Genomic DNA, 18,071 nt, shown 5'->3' with positions numbered 1-18,071 from the left:
TGTTTTAGTTCTTTTGCAGTTCAGTAGATTGCCTTGCTATCGCATCACATTTACTAGTACTGAATAATATGTCCTCCATTGTTCGAGTCCGAGGAAATTCCCATTTATAGCAGCAGAGTCTACTGTAAATGGGGGTCTATGATAGACACCCTTATTTTAGGGAGGGAGTCCATGGTGAACTCCAAGATTTCCTCGATTAAAAGTGTTCGGAACCGCTAGTCTATAACATGAACATTTCGATTACGATGTTTCTTTGGTTAATCAATGCCTAGCATAACCACTACTAACGCTAATTAGCCATATATGCTCCTCGTGAACATACCTCTGGGGAATTCATGAAGAACGGTTACATGACGGAACGCGCTGAGCGCGTATGTATAATGTGTAACGTATTTATGTTGTAGGAGATATGCATTTTCGTATGTCACTGATTCTCCCATCTGCTTTCCATATTTTGAAGTAGAAACACCATGCGCCTGAATTTTCATGTCATGCAAATATCGTGTTGAAGGACTACTACTACTTAACAGTACATGCATCTCGTGCACATTCCTCTACGATATTTCTAATAAATTAATACATGCCGGAATGCTCGTGTACGTGCTGTGAACCTAACGTGAAGTTTGCTTATGTTTCTGCGTAACGCTAGTGATGTGTAGTGCTGTCGCTTCTCTTGAGAGAGACTTCGCACAACTATCACTTTGAATTTTCCATTCACTCGTATATAAGAATTATTACAAAATTTATAATCTTTCTTTCAGTGTGTTCCTGTGTGCCTAAATGCTGTGGTGGTCGAGTGGTTATAGTGACGGACTCGCGATGCGAGGATCCGGGTTCGAACCCCACAGTGGTGGTCGGCTGAAGTTGGTTTTCTGTGGTTCCCAACTTCAAGGCGCAAATGCGAGCCGATCTCCCCGTTAAAAAGTCTCGCCCCAGAGAGCAACAGTCCTACAACGATAAATCATTCAATCATAACACTTCACTCATAGTTAGAAAAACTTGTGGCAGATGGCAGCACTACACATAACAAGCATTACAGAGAAACAACAAAAACTTCACGTCAGGTTTCACTACACGTACACGCACATTCCCGCATGTACCGATTCGTTGGGGGGGGTTCCGGGGGGGGGGTGCGGGCGGGGTGCATGAGTGGTGTAATAGTAGTAGGTAGGGCCTCCAAAAAAAAAAAAAAAAAAATGCTCGGGGATCCATGATGTTCTTAAGTCAGCCACCTCGTTGGGCAATTTGCCTGTTGTGGCGTTGTATTTGTATTTGTTTGTATTTGTATTTGTATGAAGAAGAAAATAAATTGTATAATTAAATGACCATTTGAAAGTATGTACTGTTTGAAAATCTTGCGATGCATATAATGTATACATGATGTAATAACTTGTAGATAAACAGTTATGCGTACAGGGATTTTCGATCTTTCAACTGGTTACATATTTTATTCACCAACTAAATGTTTATAAAACTATTTATATTTTGTTTTTTTAGAACCTCTACGAGTAACAGTACATCCACCACGTCTCACAGTCAAAGAAGGTATGACTGTGACGTTTGCATGCAACGTAACAGGTCCACCAGCTTCTTCTTTGGTGTGGATGAAGAATCTCAAGCCTGTTGTTGCATCTACGAGATCGAAGCTAATAAGTTCAGATGTCTTACAGATCTACGCCGTTCAGAGAGAGGACCGGGGAATGTACCAGTGCTTTGTCAGGAGCCACGATGTAACGGCTCAAGGTTCTGCACAGTTGAGGTTGGAAGGTACGAATGTGTATTTTGCTATGCTAATTAGAAACTTATATAAGCACTTTTGAAAAAGAATAGCTAGAATTGAAAAATATGAGATGAATGAAACTTATTTTAATATTCATACAGTTAAGCCCAATGATAAAAATAATTCCTTGGGATTTATTTGAAATTTACATCGCGTTTCTCTGTGTAACCGTAGTATAATACGAACAAATAAATGTGGACTTTATCAATTGCAAAGAGAGGTCTATATCTATATTATGGTGTTTGCGTTATATAGAGTAATTTTATAGCTGTATTAAATTGCATTTACAATCATTTTTGCTACACAACTGGCATTTTGTTTAAGCGAGGGATACACAGTATAATTATAATAATTATAATTTATTAAATGATATAATTTATGTGTTTAATAATATGAATAATTATAATTTATTTGTTTATATATATATATATATTTATTACTTTAATGTTTAATTATTTTATTACATATTTTTCTCACCGAGGAGTTAGTTTAGGGACACCTCAAGCTGAGGGGCTTTCTAAGGTACCAATACAAGATTCTGTTGTACCTGTGTTTCAGATAAGATTCGCACAAACTCTGAAAGGGGATATCGATCGATCTTGCAAAGTATTTGAACATCCAGGGGCAGCTCTAAAGTATACGTGACCCTGGAGGCGCAACTACCCCAAATCAGGGTTTTTAAAAAAAACAGAAAAACAAAAACGCAAATATGGAAAAAGAAAAGTTTTGTCTGAAAAAATCCCAACTGTGAAATGTGTTGATGGAATATCGTTTGCAGAGGAGAATTCGCAGTATTGCGGTTGTTTCACTACATCTGCGAGTATTCCGAGTAGTTTCACCGTGGCTTACACACCGAATTCTGTACTGAGAATGTGTCTCGCACGGATGCGAATTTTACTCAAGCTTCCATCCTTTGGTATTACAGACGAGTGTCTTATTAACTCGGATTAGCAGACTCCTCCGTATAGCCCTATCAGTACTATAGTTCATTCCATGTATGTCTGTATAGCTTCTAAATCTTTCAGATATAGGGCGAGTCTGGAATTCCCATCACAAGGCACGAAATATCTTTGAACATACATATTTCCATAAACTATTTATTATACATTCTTCGAAACAACAAATATATGATGTGGCAGGTACATTGTTCAGAAACGATCAATAATGGATATCTACAAAAATTAGTTATTTTTGTGGAAAACCCGTATTATAAGTATCTAACAAAGTTGTTATTGTGAGGGTGGTATTCACAGTGCTATGGCGTCAATAGCCATCGCTATCAGATGAAGCGGGAGAGGTCCAATTTCCAGCCCGATATAATATAATAATAAGAGAAAAGGGAAAAGGGGACTTGAGCCATTTAATTTGTACAAAACATGCTCTTTCGCCTCCATCAACACTCCTTAATTTTATGGCCACTTACTTAAAGGGCCCCTTCAAAGTTTGCGTAATAGCCGCTCCGTATTCTTCTTTTCTCTCTCTCTTCCCTATATACTGAAGCCTCTTGACCTTTGTAATTGCCACCTGCAGGTGATTGACTTTATTTCATCTATTGTACGCATCCCTTCTTGGGAATATGTGCCTTCTGATTTTCTTGCTTCCTCTCTACTTTTCTTTTCCTTCTTTTTTGTACAGCTTCCCCCCCCCCCCACAGAAAACGTCTTCCTCCCATATGCTTCGAAAGATCGTAGGGGGTGAACCTTGACCAATGATGTCAATTTATATACTATTTGTACCTACGTAATCCTCATCACCCAATGGATGGATCGTTCTTTGAAGCCGGACTACCAATTAGAAATAGGGGGTTGGTACCCCTCAAAACTTTACTTTTTGGAATCTTTGAAAAAAGCAGAATTGATTAGTGAAAACTAGAAATCAAGTTGGAAAAAATGTAGAAAGAGTAGAATTTTTTGTAAGCACATTTCACGAGTAGTATCAGGAGCGGCGATCATCTGTGATGAAAGGGATGGAGGAAAAGGTAGGAAAGAAATTCTTACCACAATTCTAGTAAATTATAGACGTTTAGTTAAAACCTAAATTAGGAGGAATTAACAGGGGGCAGATGGCGAAATTAGGCATAAAGAGTGATTAAAAGAGAGTTATTCCAACATCAAGTTAAAATTATTATAATTGAACATACAGTATTTTGTTTATGTATTATGCAGAATTTGATATCGTGGAAATGGATTTTTCTAATTGACTTTTATTTTGTGTAAATATAACTCGTTTGTTATATCGAACCACTGGAAGAATATATATATAATTATCTAGATTAACCCAGGCTCCTAGTGGTCCGATATAACAACAGACACGTTTCGGATAGGAGATCGACACGAATTGGTTAAATTCAGGTTTTTAACGAATCCGCGTCGACAGTCAATACAAAACTTGTGACTAGTTTGAACTAGTGATGAACAAAGATGATGTGATGAAACCAGTGATGAGCATTTTTCGGAAGCACAATCAAAAAGAAAAAAAAATGTTGGACCGGATTTATTTGGACATTGATTCATACCATATTCCCCCCGCATTAGCCAGCATGCCGTAAAACTAGAGGACATCATATTTTGAATGTCGGTGTCTGATTCGTTCTCGGCATGCCGGGAAAATCGAGGATTAATAAGTATCACAATATGTGTATTTTGCCAATTCAAAGAATTTTTAAAATACAGTTACAGTATTTAAGAATTTTCCAGCATTTGTGACTCGTATTTCCCGGCATGCCGGAAAACGCGGGTATTCTCGGCAAGCTGATCTCTCTCGCTGCCTCTCGGCATGCCAGTTAAAAAGGAGGAGTATGGTAAATGAAATTATGTGCTCAAAAATGGCGTGGCGGAATATGTTGTCTACTTTAAAGACTGTCATGGTTTCGTAAATGAGAGAATCGGTTATGTCCTCTACAACCGTGAAAAAATAAATACAGGAAGCATATTTTAACAGCTTTATGCATATTTTAACAGCTTTATGCATATTTATTGCATGTGTGCTCCATTGTTTTGCATATGCAATTTTTTGTAAATAAATTCTCTATTTAAATTCTCATTACTATATTTTCCGTATGCGAAAAAGGCCTCATCTCCCTTAAATCATTTTTTAAACACTGTAGTTGGAAATTTCAATATTATAATTTTGAAATCTACGGCAGGCAGGATGGAACATCTAAGCGGGCCGAATATAGTCCACGGGCAGTAGTTTGTCCATCACTAGTTTAAATCATGTCGGTGAATACCACCCTAAGAAATTCAAATGATAATTAAATCATCTATCGACTATTTAATTATCCCTTATTAAAATTGTGGAAAACCTCATGAAATTGAATGCATAATACGTTTAGCAAAGTCACTTGAGAATGAGAATAAATGTGGAAATATGGTAACTTCATCTCTCTCTGGGGAAAGTCCTTTTCTCGAGGGGGGGTTTTCGGTTTTTTTTTTCTTCTGAAGGGAGGGGGGGGGTTTACGTTTTTTCCTCCAACATAACACTATAATCTCGGCTTGGGAGGGATTATAACCACAACCCCCACCCCCTCCCTTGTGTAAGCCAATTTCCTGTGAATTGCAACGAAAAATATGCAGAAGTTTAATAAAATTATGCATGTCAGACCATATGTAATAAACATGAATATATCTGGGATTCGAAATATTTCAACGTATAACGGATTTCCTCATTAAAATGTAAGATAGGAAAGGTTTTCTGTGAATTTCAAGACCACGCTTTTCCATCAACTTATCATTATATAGTACTTCAATGTCTGAAAATGTCTCCGGGGGTTTGAATGTTACATTTTATTTTGATTTGCTCGAAGTTTCTTGTGATGGTTTATTATGAAGATTGAATTGCAACCATTTGAATACTTCACTAAAGTTACCTTATTTTGTGTATATAGATGAGCTATATATTTAAATCTAAAATTTATAGCTGATTCATGATAACTATAGTCCGTTTCTGGTTAACTTTGCAGTAAAGAGAAAGGTAGAGAGTGTATTCCTTCGCCGCAAAATATAGTTCCCATATATTGGAGGTTTACGGTGATCCTTTATACAGAATATTTCATTTTTTTCTATGATTCTGAAAAAAAAAATAATGAAAAAAAATTTAACCGATTAATTTTATTCTATTAAAACTTTTGAATTTAAAAAAAATATTGGTTACCGTTAACAAAAATCCATACAACGACATTCAGTTTCACATGCAGTTATACGCTTACATCCATACGAATATTCAACCGTTTTTTTTTCTCTCGAAAATAGGCTTCAGTGAATTCAGATATTCACTCATAGATTACGGGAAGTGTGTTTCGTACCATTGTGAGAGGCTCTTTATGGGTGCAGAAGTTTCGGTTTTAGGTCCTCCTTTTTTAGTTATTTATTTCTTGCCATCTTCACAGAAGAGTAGTGGTTTCCGAATCCACTATTGCCGATCACGGAGAGTGTTGACACGAGCCGCGTCTTCCACTCGCACGAACGTCAGCTTCCACCCACAGCAGGGGCCGCCTATTAATTCAGATGCCCCTTGCCTTTAGTGTTCCCTCAGATAAAATAAGAGAGGGGGCGGGGGCACAAGGTTTAGTCTTTAATCTTTTATGTGACAGTTGTATCTTTCTTTTCACCTGAGAGAGCCACGCTAAAAAGTTCTCTGCTCTTCCATTCCTGAATACTATATTCTTGGTTTTTGAATACTCGCTGTAAACAAAACTCGATAAGAATCATCAGTAACATGAGCAACACATCAACAAAAGACTAAAACTATCCTGAAAGCAAGTGCCATCGACGTATACCGTTCGGGGGAAGGGAGGGGGGTGAGCGACAGAAATTTCATCAAGAAAAGCGAGTAAAAAAATTCTAAACTTTTTTCGTATCATTATCATTATTTTGTGTTATTCTTACGTTTACACGTGAAAACAGAGTAAATCTGCTTGTTGTTAATTTTTTTTTGATTGGCTTCAAAAACTATTTAACATTCATTTTTTTCTATGTAAATTGAAGAAAAAATTAAAAATCTCCAAGTTTTTGAGAGTCATGTTTAATCCATACGGAATTTTAAAATTATACGTTGTTTCATATTATTGTTTGGAATTTTTTATGAATAAATTTCCGGTGAGAGAAAGGGAGTAATACAGAAAAATATTACTATGGTTTTAGAAATTTTTAGTATTACCGTACATCAATGAAGAGTAAGTGACACGCTGATATAAGATAATTATTTTTTTCTTAATTTTAAAACACTTCTAATCAAAAAAACAGTGTTTAAAATACGTTAAAATAATCATCCTTTTTATGTTAGTTATTTCATTTTGTGTTTCATATGCAATTTTGTGTTATGAAATATCCTTTTTTTTGCCAACCAATTGTTAAAGGCCGGCGGCCAAAACAATAAACTTGATTGATTGATGGAAAAAAAACAAAGCAAATGATTTCACAAAAACCTCACTTTAATTTCTGAAAGTATCGGCAGTTTTTTTTTTCTAATTCTATAATTATCACTACCTCAGTGTGCAATTTTTTTACACGCATTACGTTACACGTAAAAAACATTTTTCTCAGTGAGATTGGCGAGAAAAAACTCGGCCATACCTTACCAAGGCCGCGCATCGATACATTGGTTAAGAGGCTTTCGTTCCCATAGCAACGAGTGATGCGGTTCCCTCATAGCTTCCCCTTCACTGCAAAGTTAACCTGAAACAGACTATAGACAAGTGTACGTTTGTGCATTCATGCCGTACCTGGGATTTTAACACACATCTGTAGAATAAAAGCTCGATGGGTTAACCGCGTCAGAAATGTACGCAACGGGGAAGAACGAAACATGCGAAATGCAGTCTATCGCCATCAGGCAATTCACCACCCTTCGGGACGTAAGAGAGCCATCAGGTGGCAAGAAAATGCCACTCAGCGAATTTAGATAATGTCCACCGAAGTAAGTTTGGGAAGATAAAAATTCTGACATCATTTTGGATATTACCGATCCATCGGAGCATAAGCTTGAACAATACGTGCTATTTTCCTCTCACTTGCTCTGCTCGGCACAAATCCTAGCAATCAGGTATCCCAGCTATCGGAATGATGAGTTTAGGCCTTTCAAGATCCAACGATTCATGCAAAACTGCAATTAGTTTAATGGGCTGGAATCTACGTTTAGTGCGATAGGAGGGGAGTTATAAAACTTACTGCCAGGCGCGTATCTTTTCTGGCAGGCAATTTGCTTGATAATTGGATAAAATTTTCAGCTGCGAGAGACGACGCAGCTTTTCCCACGAAACTTAATCCGCAACAGTCGTAAGTGAGTGAGTGGAGAACCCTTTATGAGATACTTTGCTTTTATAAACGGAAAGTTCCATGATATGCCATCCTAAAATGGATTTTAAAACTTGTGAATAGTAACGGAAAGAGTTAATTCCTACTCTCATACTAAGCTTTTTAGTGTTTTCCTCTCTTGACACTTTAATCTATATGGATAAATATAAAAATACAAGACTAAACTAATAAAAAAAAACTATAATGGGAGACATTGCTAAATTTTGAAGAACAACTGGGAAGAACTAATCACTCTAGTTATTTTCATTAATATAAATATAATACATTAATGCAAATTTCGTGTGAAAGTATACTTCAATAGATCACGAAGAAAGGGTCAACCATCTATTTAAGGATGAATAAAAATGCGCATGAATTTCCACACACTATGCAAAAAGTTTCAGATAATTTCAAGTACAAGCAGTTATAGCGGTTATTTCACCCTAAAGGAGTATAATAAAAAATACCCTCAACATGGTACTTACGTAACATGAAAATTCAAACATTTACCATCTTCAAAATAAGGAATTCAGATGACAGCACTTTCAAAATAAATACATTACCGGGGGCCCACACATGCACTCAAAACAAACATTCAGGCATGTAGTGATTCGTCAGAAATTCTGCAGAGGAACGTGGGATATGTATGAGGTGCATGCACGGTTAAGTACAAGTAGAAGTATAAGTAAGGAGGAAATATAAACAAATTTTCCACCACCTTTACAGTTCAAGCTTTCGTAGACAAAAGCGCAGAACACGATTTCGAAATTCGTATCGAAGGCATAAATGAGCGACACCTATTTACAATATCAGGCCAAGTCAGTACTATATTGGGTTTCAGAAGTCCTTTTAAACGAAATACATTTTACTTAATACAAAGGCCACAACAAACAAACTATACAACAAGGTGTCTAAAAATGCCCATATAAGTACATGATGTCAAACATACTTGAAAATACGGCAACCCAAACCATTACATGAATAATATCATAGGCGTACCCCCAAGGGATAGAGTAACAAGAGTAAGTCACAATCACGGCTACCGCATCGAGGGGTTAGCGCACCAACCTCTCGATGAGTATAAAAAAAACAAGCCTGCCGTTCGGAATCGGCAATAAATTGTAAGTCCCGGTCTAATTAGCCCTCTTGTGAAGAAAATGACCGTGGTGCGACAAAAATGATCAACTGATCAATGGTCACAATCACAGTTTTGAGCTTAAAGCCCTATCCTTGAACCCCGATTATAGTGTTAAAAAATATATATATTGGATTTACCTCCTCCTTTTCGCCCAAACTGAGAAAATCCTGAGTATACACTACTGAATAAGAGTATCTTGGGTCGAGCGGCCGTCATCAGTTTAAACATGGTCATGATCTTCCAACAAGATCAGTGACTGACCAAATTGCTTTTCTGGTTAACGCGAGATACGAGATCATAACACTGACATTAACATTAAACGTCCTTTACACGTCCTACCAAGGGCCTTAGGACGCGTTTTAGTACACTTTAACGGAGGAAAAAAAAGATATATGCATGGATATATACCACACACCACTCGTTGAAACTTAAATAATTAGATTATCAAACTTTATAATTACGGCTCACACACACATAACAAAATCGAAATCCTTATTTTGAGTCTTACTGGATCATTGAAAATCATTGCTATTTTTTTACCGAATATATTTAATGGACTTGAATGTTAGGATTAGTCGCATATTGCGCGGGTGTCCAAAATTCTCTTTTTGACTAGTGATAGCCAAATTATTTTATTGTTTTCTTCATTTTATTTATTGCCATATTGATGACGAAATGCAGAGGGGTCTCGCGTTTGTCAAAAAAAAGTCATAGGTATGCTGAGATTATAAGAATTTCTCGCAAATACACAAGGAAATAGCGAGAGTTTAGGTGCTTATGAATATGTCAATTTATCCACATGGATGGTTATGTTGAAAGTAAGGTTATTTATCATCATTAGAATTCATAGTAATTGGACGGTTCAGCATTTTAGCCGAGTTTGACATTCTCCGTATCAGCGGTTCCCAATCAGATTGCACAGATCCTTATGGATCGATCGCCTTCTTAGCGGGAGGGTGGTGCTGTCTAATTGTAAAACTATAAAAATAATAATAATGTCAAGTGTTGAAAAAAATGATAATATATATAAATAATACTTATAAAGAAAAGTTTTATTAAAACTAACGAGCGAAAGCAGCGCTGAAACGTTGGCAGACTTAATGGACAATAGTAATAATGTTACGATTTGACAAATATTGCGATTTATCGACATCTCTCGATAGGAGTATGAAACATTGCTATAGTCCAGCAGATAACATTACTATCGCATCAAATTTACTAGTACTGGATATAATGTCGTGTATTGTCCGAGAACATTTTTTTCACTAAAACATGGCTGTTCCTGTTGCTATAAATGATGGGGGGGGGGGGGGCATGCCAGACACCAAGATTTCCGTGGGTGCACGACGAAAAGAATTTAGGGACCGCACCGCTGCTCTAAATGATATAGGGAATACCACTAATATGAAACTTGTTATCTTCGATATATGAAGGAATAGAAGGTAGAAAACCGAATCGATATCCTCCTCGAATATGGAGAGGAATATAAAATTTCATCGTAAAGTCACTAATGTTATTTAACACTGATTTTTGAAGATTCACAAGTTATCATAGCTTAAGCTTATTTTCGTCGGAAGGTTTCCAAAAGACTTGTCACATAATTGAAAAATATCTCTCATCAGCATATTCTCGCCTTTCTAAATACATGGGCGGTGGATCTCTACTCGTTAGAAACTCCAACTGCAACTGCGTGGTGCCGTACTTCAGCAGTGAAATATTCAAACGCTGTCGACGGGCTACAACGAACGTTATTAGCCTTACTAGTCTTTTCTGTTATAAATATACGCCGCGGTTGACTCAAAGTGTTACTTAAACAAACGGAGTTAGTGATTAAAACTCTCACCGAGGAACGAGAAAATGTCAATCGTAGGAATATCCGTGAGAGCTACACCAACATTCAGGGACGCACTTTTCAATGTTTAACGAGGTCGAATTGAGGTTGAGAAATATTTACCCTTTTCCTCGTGGAATAACAGTTTCGAAGTTTTAAGGTAACACAATTAGCGAGATATGAGCTTGCTTATAGGAAGTACGAAGTTCTTTCTCGTGTTTTCTCGTTTTCCGTAAAGTGTTTTGACGAAAACCACGTTTGCTCGGTGACGCCTTACACATACGTGATGGGGTCCATCAAGGAAAATGACCTTTATTATTATTTTTTTTTCATTTTTTTGTTCATTCTCATTTATTTATATTATTTTTTCTCTTATTCTGTTTTCTCTCGTCGCTCTGCTCTACTTTGAATTTAGTTATGACCGAGAACCGGAAGCTCGTTTCTTCTGGAGATATTATCACAACGTTCATGATCATTTTCTGTACTCTGCAGATTCTTGTCATGATGAAAATGTTTTTTTAGGTATCTCTCGTCATCTCATTATCTCACTTTTCGTATCTCATTCGAATTGTGTAGATTGTGGGCCAAAAGATCGACCAACGTAGTATGCATACGAATAACATAAATTTACATGCTTCTTTTAAAAAATACAGAGAATTCGTGCTCTATTTTTTTTTTCTCTTTCGAGTAGATGTTATTACGTCTAACTACAATGGTCATAAAATAGATGGCACTAGCACTCACCATGAAATGACCTTTATTCATGTTCACTGAATATATAATTTATGATGAAATCCTGCACTGGAGAAATCGATATCCAAAGAGAAACGTTTCACTACTCGGTTAGCGTCGAATCGAATTCATTTTCATAACAAGATGATGATCAGTTTCCATTTTATATAATTATCTCAAGATGGGTCCCAAAAGTATAATGCAATTTTATCTTCATTTACAAAATATATAAAAACTAAGTCTTTAAATCCCGAGAGTATTCACATAATTGTATACCTTTATAATAGACAATTGAATATATACTTGTTTTGCTTAATTTTATTTCTTTTTAATACTAGCATGAACATGTTATATGTCATAATGATTGTTGTTTAATGTAGTATCCAAAACAGTATGTAACAAATAACTGTTAATAGAGGATATGGTTAAAAATGTGCTGCACTTCAAAGCATTATTGGATTTGATCACAATTGATCATGTTGGGAAGACAGGCTTTCACGACCAGTGTTAGAGGTACCATAGGATTCTCCAGGATATCATGCCGTGGTCCAGTCACTTTTTTTTTTTCTATCTTTGCTATCTTTTCATTTACTTCTATGCTGGAAATATTCAATGAGAGTGATGGAGTAAAAATAACCAATATGCGCTCTCCTCGTGAAATCACGGATGATGACGCGTCGGCGGGTAATGCAATCGACTAAAGCAAGTGGAACTACTAAGCTGACTTATCTTATCCAACACCTTTGAACAAAGTGTGATGTCACTATAATCACTAGAGCCAATCTCTCAAAAAACTGATTTTGCCGCTCCAATATAAAGGACGATGAATCAGTCCGGCTATATAGGTAAAGTAGTTAAACGAAATTACTGTTCCCTACCAAGCTTATTTTAAGGAAGTCCAAGATATTATTTGGAACTGCATACCTGTTATATCAGCTCAAAAATGGATGAAAAGCCAAATATTTTTTATAGGCACCTTAGATCTGTCCTTAAAGTCACCTTGATAACTGGACGGACTTGTCGTTCTTCATCTCAGGACGTCAAAGACCAGTTTATTTGATCAAAGTGGGGCGTCTAAGCGTTTTAAAAAACGAGGGACAACGATTCGCTGTAGCTGTAAGACTGACGTCCCACTCATGGCTCCCACAAAGGGGGAGAGGGTCTGGCAGGGCTCTAGCCCAGGTTCCCAGGACAGTTCTCATCATTTTTTGCTTTTTCATGCTATTAATTACAGTCAAATCGGGGGCCCGCAAAAGATCCTAGCCTAGGAGCCCCGCTCCAGGATGTGGTGGCCATGGTCACACTTCTCCCACAAATGGCAGATAAATCTGCCTAGTGTTTCAAAGGGTGCCCAGGTCAACCCATGTCGAACTTTAACTTGACTTGGAACGTTCGCTACGTATTGACGTTACTGCGACCTGGTAGCTCCTGATTGCTTGGTGGGGGGCTATAAGGATCATGATTCCTATTAGGGAGTCATCAGACCTAATTCCATATTCGGTTGAGGTAGTTTCAATGTCGTTTTGATCTTTGTCTTTCTCTTTAACCCTCCTAGTTTTAGATAAAACACCAACCAGAAAAGTGAATTGAGAACGCCATAATAGCCCAGAGGAACATCATGGTTCGATCAATGTACAGAACATTCATGCGGTGCTCGATAAAATAGTTTCTGAAGACCAGCAAATGTATTCAGCTGAATAGTAGCTATTCCTGGCATATCTATCATTCTAATTAAACGCCTTTAGCCATCTCGATTATACGTATTGAAAATGAAAAATAAGATCGAACTTCCGTGGTTTTATCCACGAGAACCGTAAACGAGTGAATTTATAATAAAATTATTCGCCAGTAATCGATTAAAACGTCTCGATAATCTCCTATTTCTGTCTCAGAGAAATTTGAAATCAGAAGCATTCCCGAATGATTAGAATCACTTTCTAAAAGTTGTAGGAGAGAGAAGAACCGCCCAATGACAGATAAAGTAAAAAGAAAAATTGATATAATTGAATGAAAACAGTTTTGACTCGAGACGGTCCTTCCCTAAGCCTCATCAATCAACTGCAAATTATTGCTGTGATTACAAGCTGCTGCTGCTGCTGCTCCAAGTGAGAACGAACTCGAGAATTTCTCTCGCCTAAAATTAAAAGGAAAAAGAGAGAGGAAAGTGAGCGAAATGGCGGATTTCTCTGGAATTTTCCATGATCGGAGATTCTTCAATTTCATTATAACATCAGGGGAACGCGTTGAAGCTTTGAAACATGGTAGAGCAAAGCTCCATCTACTTTCTCACTCGTCGTCTAGGCGCCAACTCTGGAAATCTCTCAATAAAGGAAATTAAGGTAACGTCGTCAACGCGGAGGAGTCAAAATTTTCGAAGTATGTTACGTCCTATGATAATTACTCTCTCTCTCTCTGTCTTGCAATTTACTCCCTCCTCATCTAGCACGCCATGATGATCATCTTCTGACGTTCCGTATTTTACCCTAAGACTCGTTCGCTTCCTCCTTCTTCGCTACGGCGTTGAGTCTCTCTCCCTCTCTTATCAGTGACTTTTTGAAGACAGTGTTCGGTGTTAACAGATTATAAATAGCGGTGATTTATAGTCTCCTCCCTTACTAAATGAGCGCTAATTGATGTCTTCCGACGCACCGTTTTCTCACGCGTGAAACTCTGATCACGTATTCAAATTTCTATTGAAGAATGCTGATGTTTTAAACATCATGAGAAGACGTCATCTGGCCGAACTATCACCTCTGCAACTTTGTAACATGTATTCTAGTTGCGAAATAAATGGATAAAGACAAGGACACTATACTGCTTAACCGTATATGTACCTCGGCAACATTCTTCTGGGAAATTTCTAAGGAATCGGTTCAAGCCGGAATGGTGTGCGTTCGTATGAAAATAGCCCCAAAGTATTTATATTGACAGAGGTATGCCTCCTTCGTGTGATGCTGGTGATACTGTTTCCATATTTTGAAATGAAAATTTCAAATGCCCGATTTTTCATATTAATATCGTGTGGAAGGTCTGCCAACTCTCTGCGGAGAGACGTCCTTCTTTTATTTTCACTTTACAACAGCCCCATAAGGCATGAAATGCACTTACACTGGAAGAGTAATTAATAATAAATATAAATAAAATATTAATGAACACAAATTAAATAATAACGATAATTTAAAAAAAAAGAAAAACTGTCAGAGACAGCAATGGAGCATATGGAGCTCGGGAAGTGCATACAAGTTCTATTTGCTGACTGCTCCACTTTCCCAGCATCTGCATACTTGGAAAAGCAATCCCTTCTGGTCATTGGCATTCTTATTTGAAAGTGATGCCTACATAGGTTGGTTCGTTTGACCATAATCTTGAAGAAAGGTTCTACCGATTGCAGATAAACCATTTGGTGTACTAATTTGTAGCAGATCTTCCGATCTGCAGCAACTCTACGGTATTCCCGAGAATGCAAACCCAGAAATTCAAGCTTCTCGAAATAAGACCAGCCACTCATGCCAGCTATTCGTTTGGTAAAGGACCTCTGTGGCTTTTCAAGGTGCTTTATGTCCTTAATTTTGTAAGGGCTCCTACTTGTAAACATAACTCCGGAATCATTCGAACGTACACACACAGAAAGCAGATGACAACGTATGCGCATCACATTTGCGGTACGCCGCACGTGTTATTCGAGAAATTCTATTAGGTTTGCAAACAATTTCATGATAATGTTCCGTATAATCCAGGATGTGGCTCATTTTGCAATACCTAAATCCACGCACGTATCTAATTGCAGCAGCATTTCATTACTTAGTTGATAATATTCAGGATCGGAGCGCCTACCCAAATGCATTGATCCGGTTTTTGATATTGAAATAGGACGTTTATACTGAAATTAATGAGACTCTGTCTAGCATTCGCACCAGACAAGGACACTGAAAGACCTATATTTCTGTTGAAAAGTCTATACGTGGTATAAAATTTGAACCCTGTTTTGTATGTATTTATTTAATTATTATTATTATTCATTGTGACTGGCATAAAATCGCTAGGAGTTTCTTTTTTTTTACGAATAATTAAATAATTATCTAATAGAATAAAAGTTCAACCTAAATATATGATGGAAATTGATTTCACAAAAACACAGAATTTTTCCCGAAGATACAATCCCAGTCGACGCTCGTTATAACGATCCCATGTTATAGCGACCATTCCATTACAACGACCGGTAGGATAAGTGTCAAACGCGTTCATAGAACGATTATCATATATGTTTTACTTTCAATATAATGACCCTCCCAACATAACGTCCGTTTTCGATGAGACGGAGGGGGTCGTTATATCGAGCGTTGACTGTATTATGGAAACGAGGCCTCTAGGATTTATAAGCAGTGTCTTCTTAAAAGTGACGAACGATCTTGAAAAAGTGCTTCCAAATATTGTTTTTCTCTTTTTTTTTCTGTTTTGTCCATTTCATAATTTTACAACTACGAAATTTTATACCATAGGCAAAAACGAACACATTCTCACGAGAAACAAATCAACTTCTCTTTTCAAACAAGCGTTTCAAATAACGTTTCGGTAGCACGCGTATGTAATCCCAAGAATCCATTTGCAACGCTGCAAGTATTGATGCAAATTGTGAGTAAGAGACCCTATTCATCAATTTCAGATCGAACAATGCGACGACAGCAGCACGACATGAACATTCAAAGGGAGGAGCAACTACGTGTTAGGTTCGATTTTGTATAAGGGTCTAATATTTTGTGAGAAAGTGTGAGTTGACTTAAGGTATGGTAATGAATGCGCACGTATATAGGCATCTCCATAGAATAAATATTATCCATGTTTAGAATTCAGAAAAAAAAATGCCTACAAACGTTGAAATATTGTGTTGGAAATTTTTTTAAATAAGAATATACATTTGTGATATACATACGAAATATATAAAACAAGTATCCACATAATAAATCTCATTATATGCATTACAATAGTTTAAGTACTTTAGTGTATTTCATACAATGTGATCACAAAAAATGTTGGTGAAAACTCCACTAACACTTATATTTAGTAGAAGACAGTAGTGATAGTTTCCATGTTTGCTTTATAATGTGATATCTTGGCATCAATTCACAGAGAGTGTGTTTCTTTTGTTTTCTTATTTAGAAGATCCACCAGAATTCCGTGAGGTGTTCTCGGATCAGCTTCTTCGCCCAGGTTCCAGAATATCCTTGAGATGCCTAGTAACAGGAAATCCACTGCCGCAAGTTTCGTGGAGGATATACAGTCGGCCCGTGCTGGAGAGCCCAAGTCTTAGAATCGGGGACTTTGTTGACGCTCAAGGAATACTAACGAGCTTCATAAATATATCGAACGTGAATTCCGAACACGGGGGTTTGTATTCGTGCCATGCTAGGAATGAGATCGGTGCAATCAGCCATTCGGCAAAACTATCCATCTACGGGGCACCGTATGTCCATCCCATGGATAATATAACTGTCGTGACCGGTGACGACGTGCACGTGGAATGCGCTGTTTCAGGATATCCCATAACGTCCATCCTATGGGAAAGAAGTAAGCATTTGAATTATTCTTTCTCTTGATAACGAATGAAAATATAGATCAAACATGAGTAAATTCAAGTAGAAGTACAGAATTTCGATTAATTGAATTAATGAAATATTATCAATTGCAATTCTTCTTTCTGAAATCTCAGAAAGACAAACAGCGAGACAAAGGAACTCTCAACTTGAATGCAGATAATTAAATTTTCATTTCCATTTTAATTTGATCAATCAAGCTTTTGAATTCACTCTGTTTGCATTTCTAGCTTCCTTCAATTTCTATCACTTTAGTAGTTCGAAACTCTTTGTGTTAATTCGGTTTCATAATGGTTCTGAGTAGTTCAACATTAGTAGGAGTTTAATGGAAATACATTTTGAGTACACAGTGTAGAATGATGAAGGCCAACGATATTGGCTCAAAATAGCAAGAATTAATCACCAGGCAGCTGCCTCAATATCGTCAGCTTCCGATCCGATCACGTGCTTTGATTTCAGCGATTGGTCTGCGCTATTACAGATTATTTCCACTGACGAAGGGGCTGTATTAGTCTTCATTCAGCCGTCTGGTGCCTAATTTTTACAAAGCTTGAGATAATATCGTTGGCCTTCATCTTTCTATATCAGTATAAGTTGTCCCGTTTGATAATCATTATAAATACGCTATATATCTATGGCAGGGATTGCACAAATTACTGCCCACGAAAAAAGTTTCGGTAGAAAACGCGCAACACATGTTAAATGC

The 18,071-nt window shown here is 37.1% G+C and overlaps 1 protein-coding gene across 4 annotated transcripts in view; it reads left to right on the top strand.

Annotated features, from left to right (window-relative positions):
• The window catches only part of LOC149078978 (cell adhesion molecule Dscam1-like), a 297,831-nt gene that overhangs the window by 98,874 nt on the left and 180,886 nt on the right, over window positions 1-18,071 (top strand). For all 4 annotated transcript variants that reach the window (XR_016193869.1, XM_089241221.1, XM_089241220.1 and 1 more), the window contains exons 6-7: window positions 1,498-1,767; window positions 16,932-17,339. Coding sequence is in view for 3 of the 4 variants with exons in the window: in XM_089241221.1 (XP_089097347.1) it covers window positions 1,498-1,767; window positions 16,932-17,339 (678 nt within the window). In the remaining variant the exon portion in view is untranslated. The remainder of the gene's footprint in view (window positions 1-1,497; window positions 1,768-16,931; window positions 17,340-18,071) is intronic.

This window comes from Pholcus phalangioides, unplaced genomic scaffold, assembly GCF_987345545.1.
Source record: "Pholcus phalangioides strain wild (caught in Gottingen) unplaced genomic scaffold, Ppha-v1.0 ptg000013l_1, whole genome shotgun sequence".
Lineage (NCBI taxonomy): Eukaryota > Metazoa > Arthropoda > Arachnida > Araneae > Pholcidae > Pholcus > Pholcus phalangioides.
The sequence above is the reverse complement of the archived record's forward strand: the minus strand, read 5'-3'. Positions and strand labels throughout refer to the sequence as shown.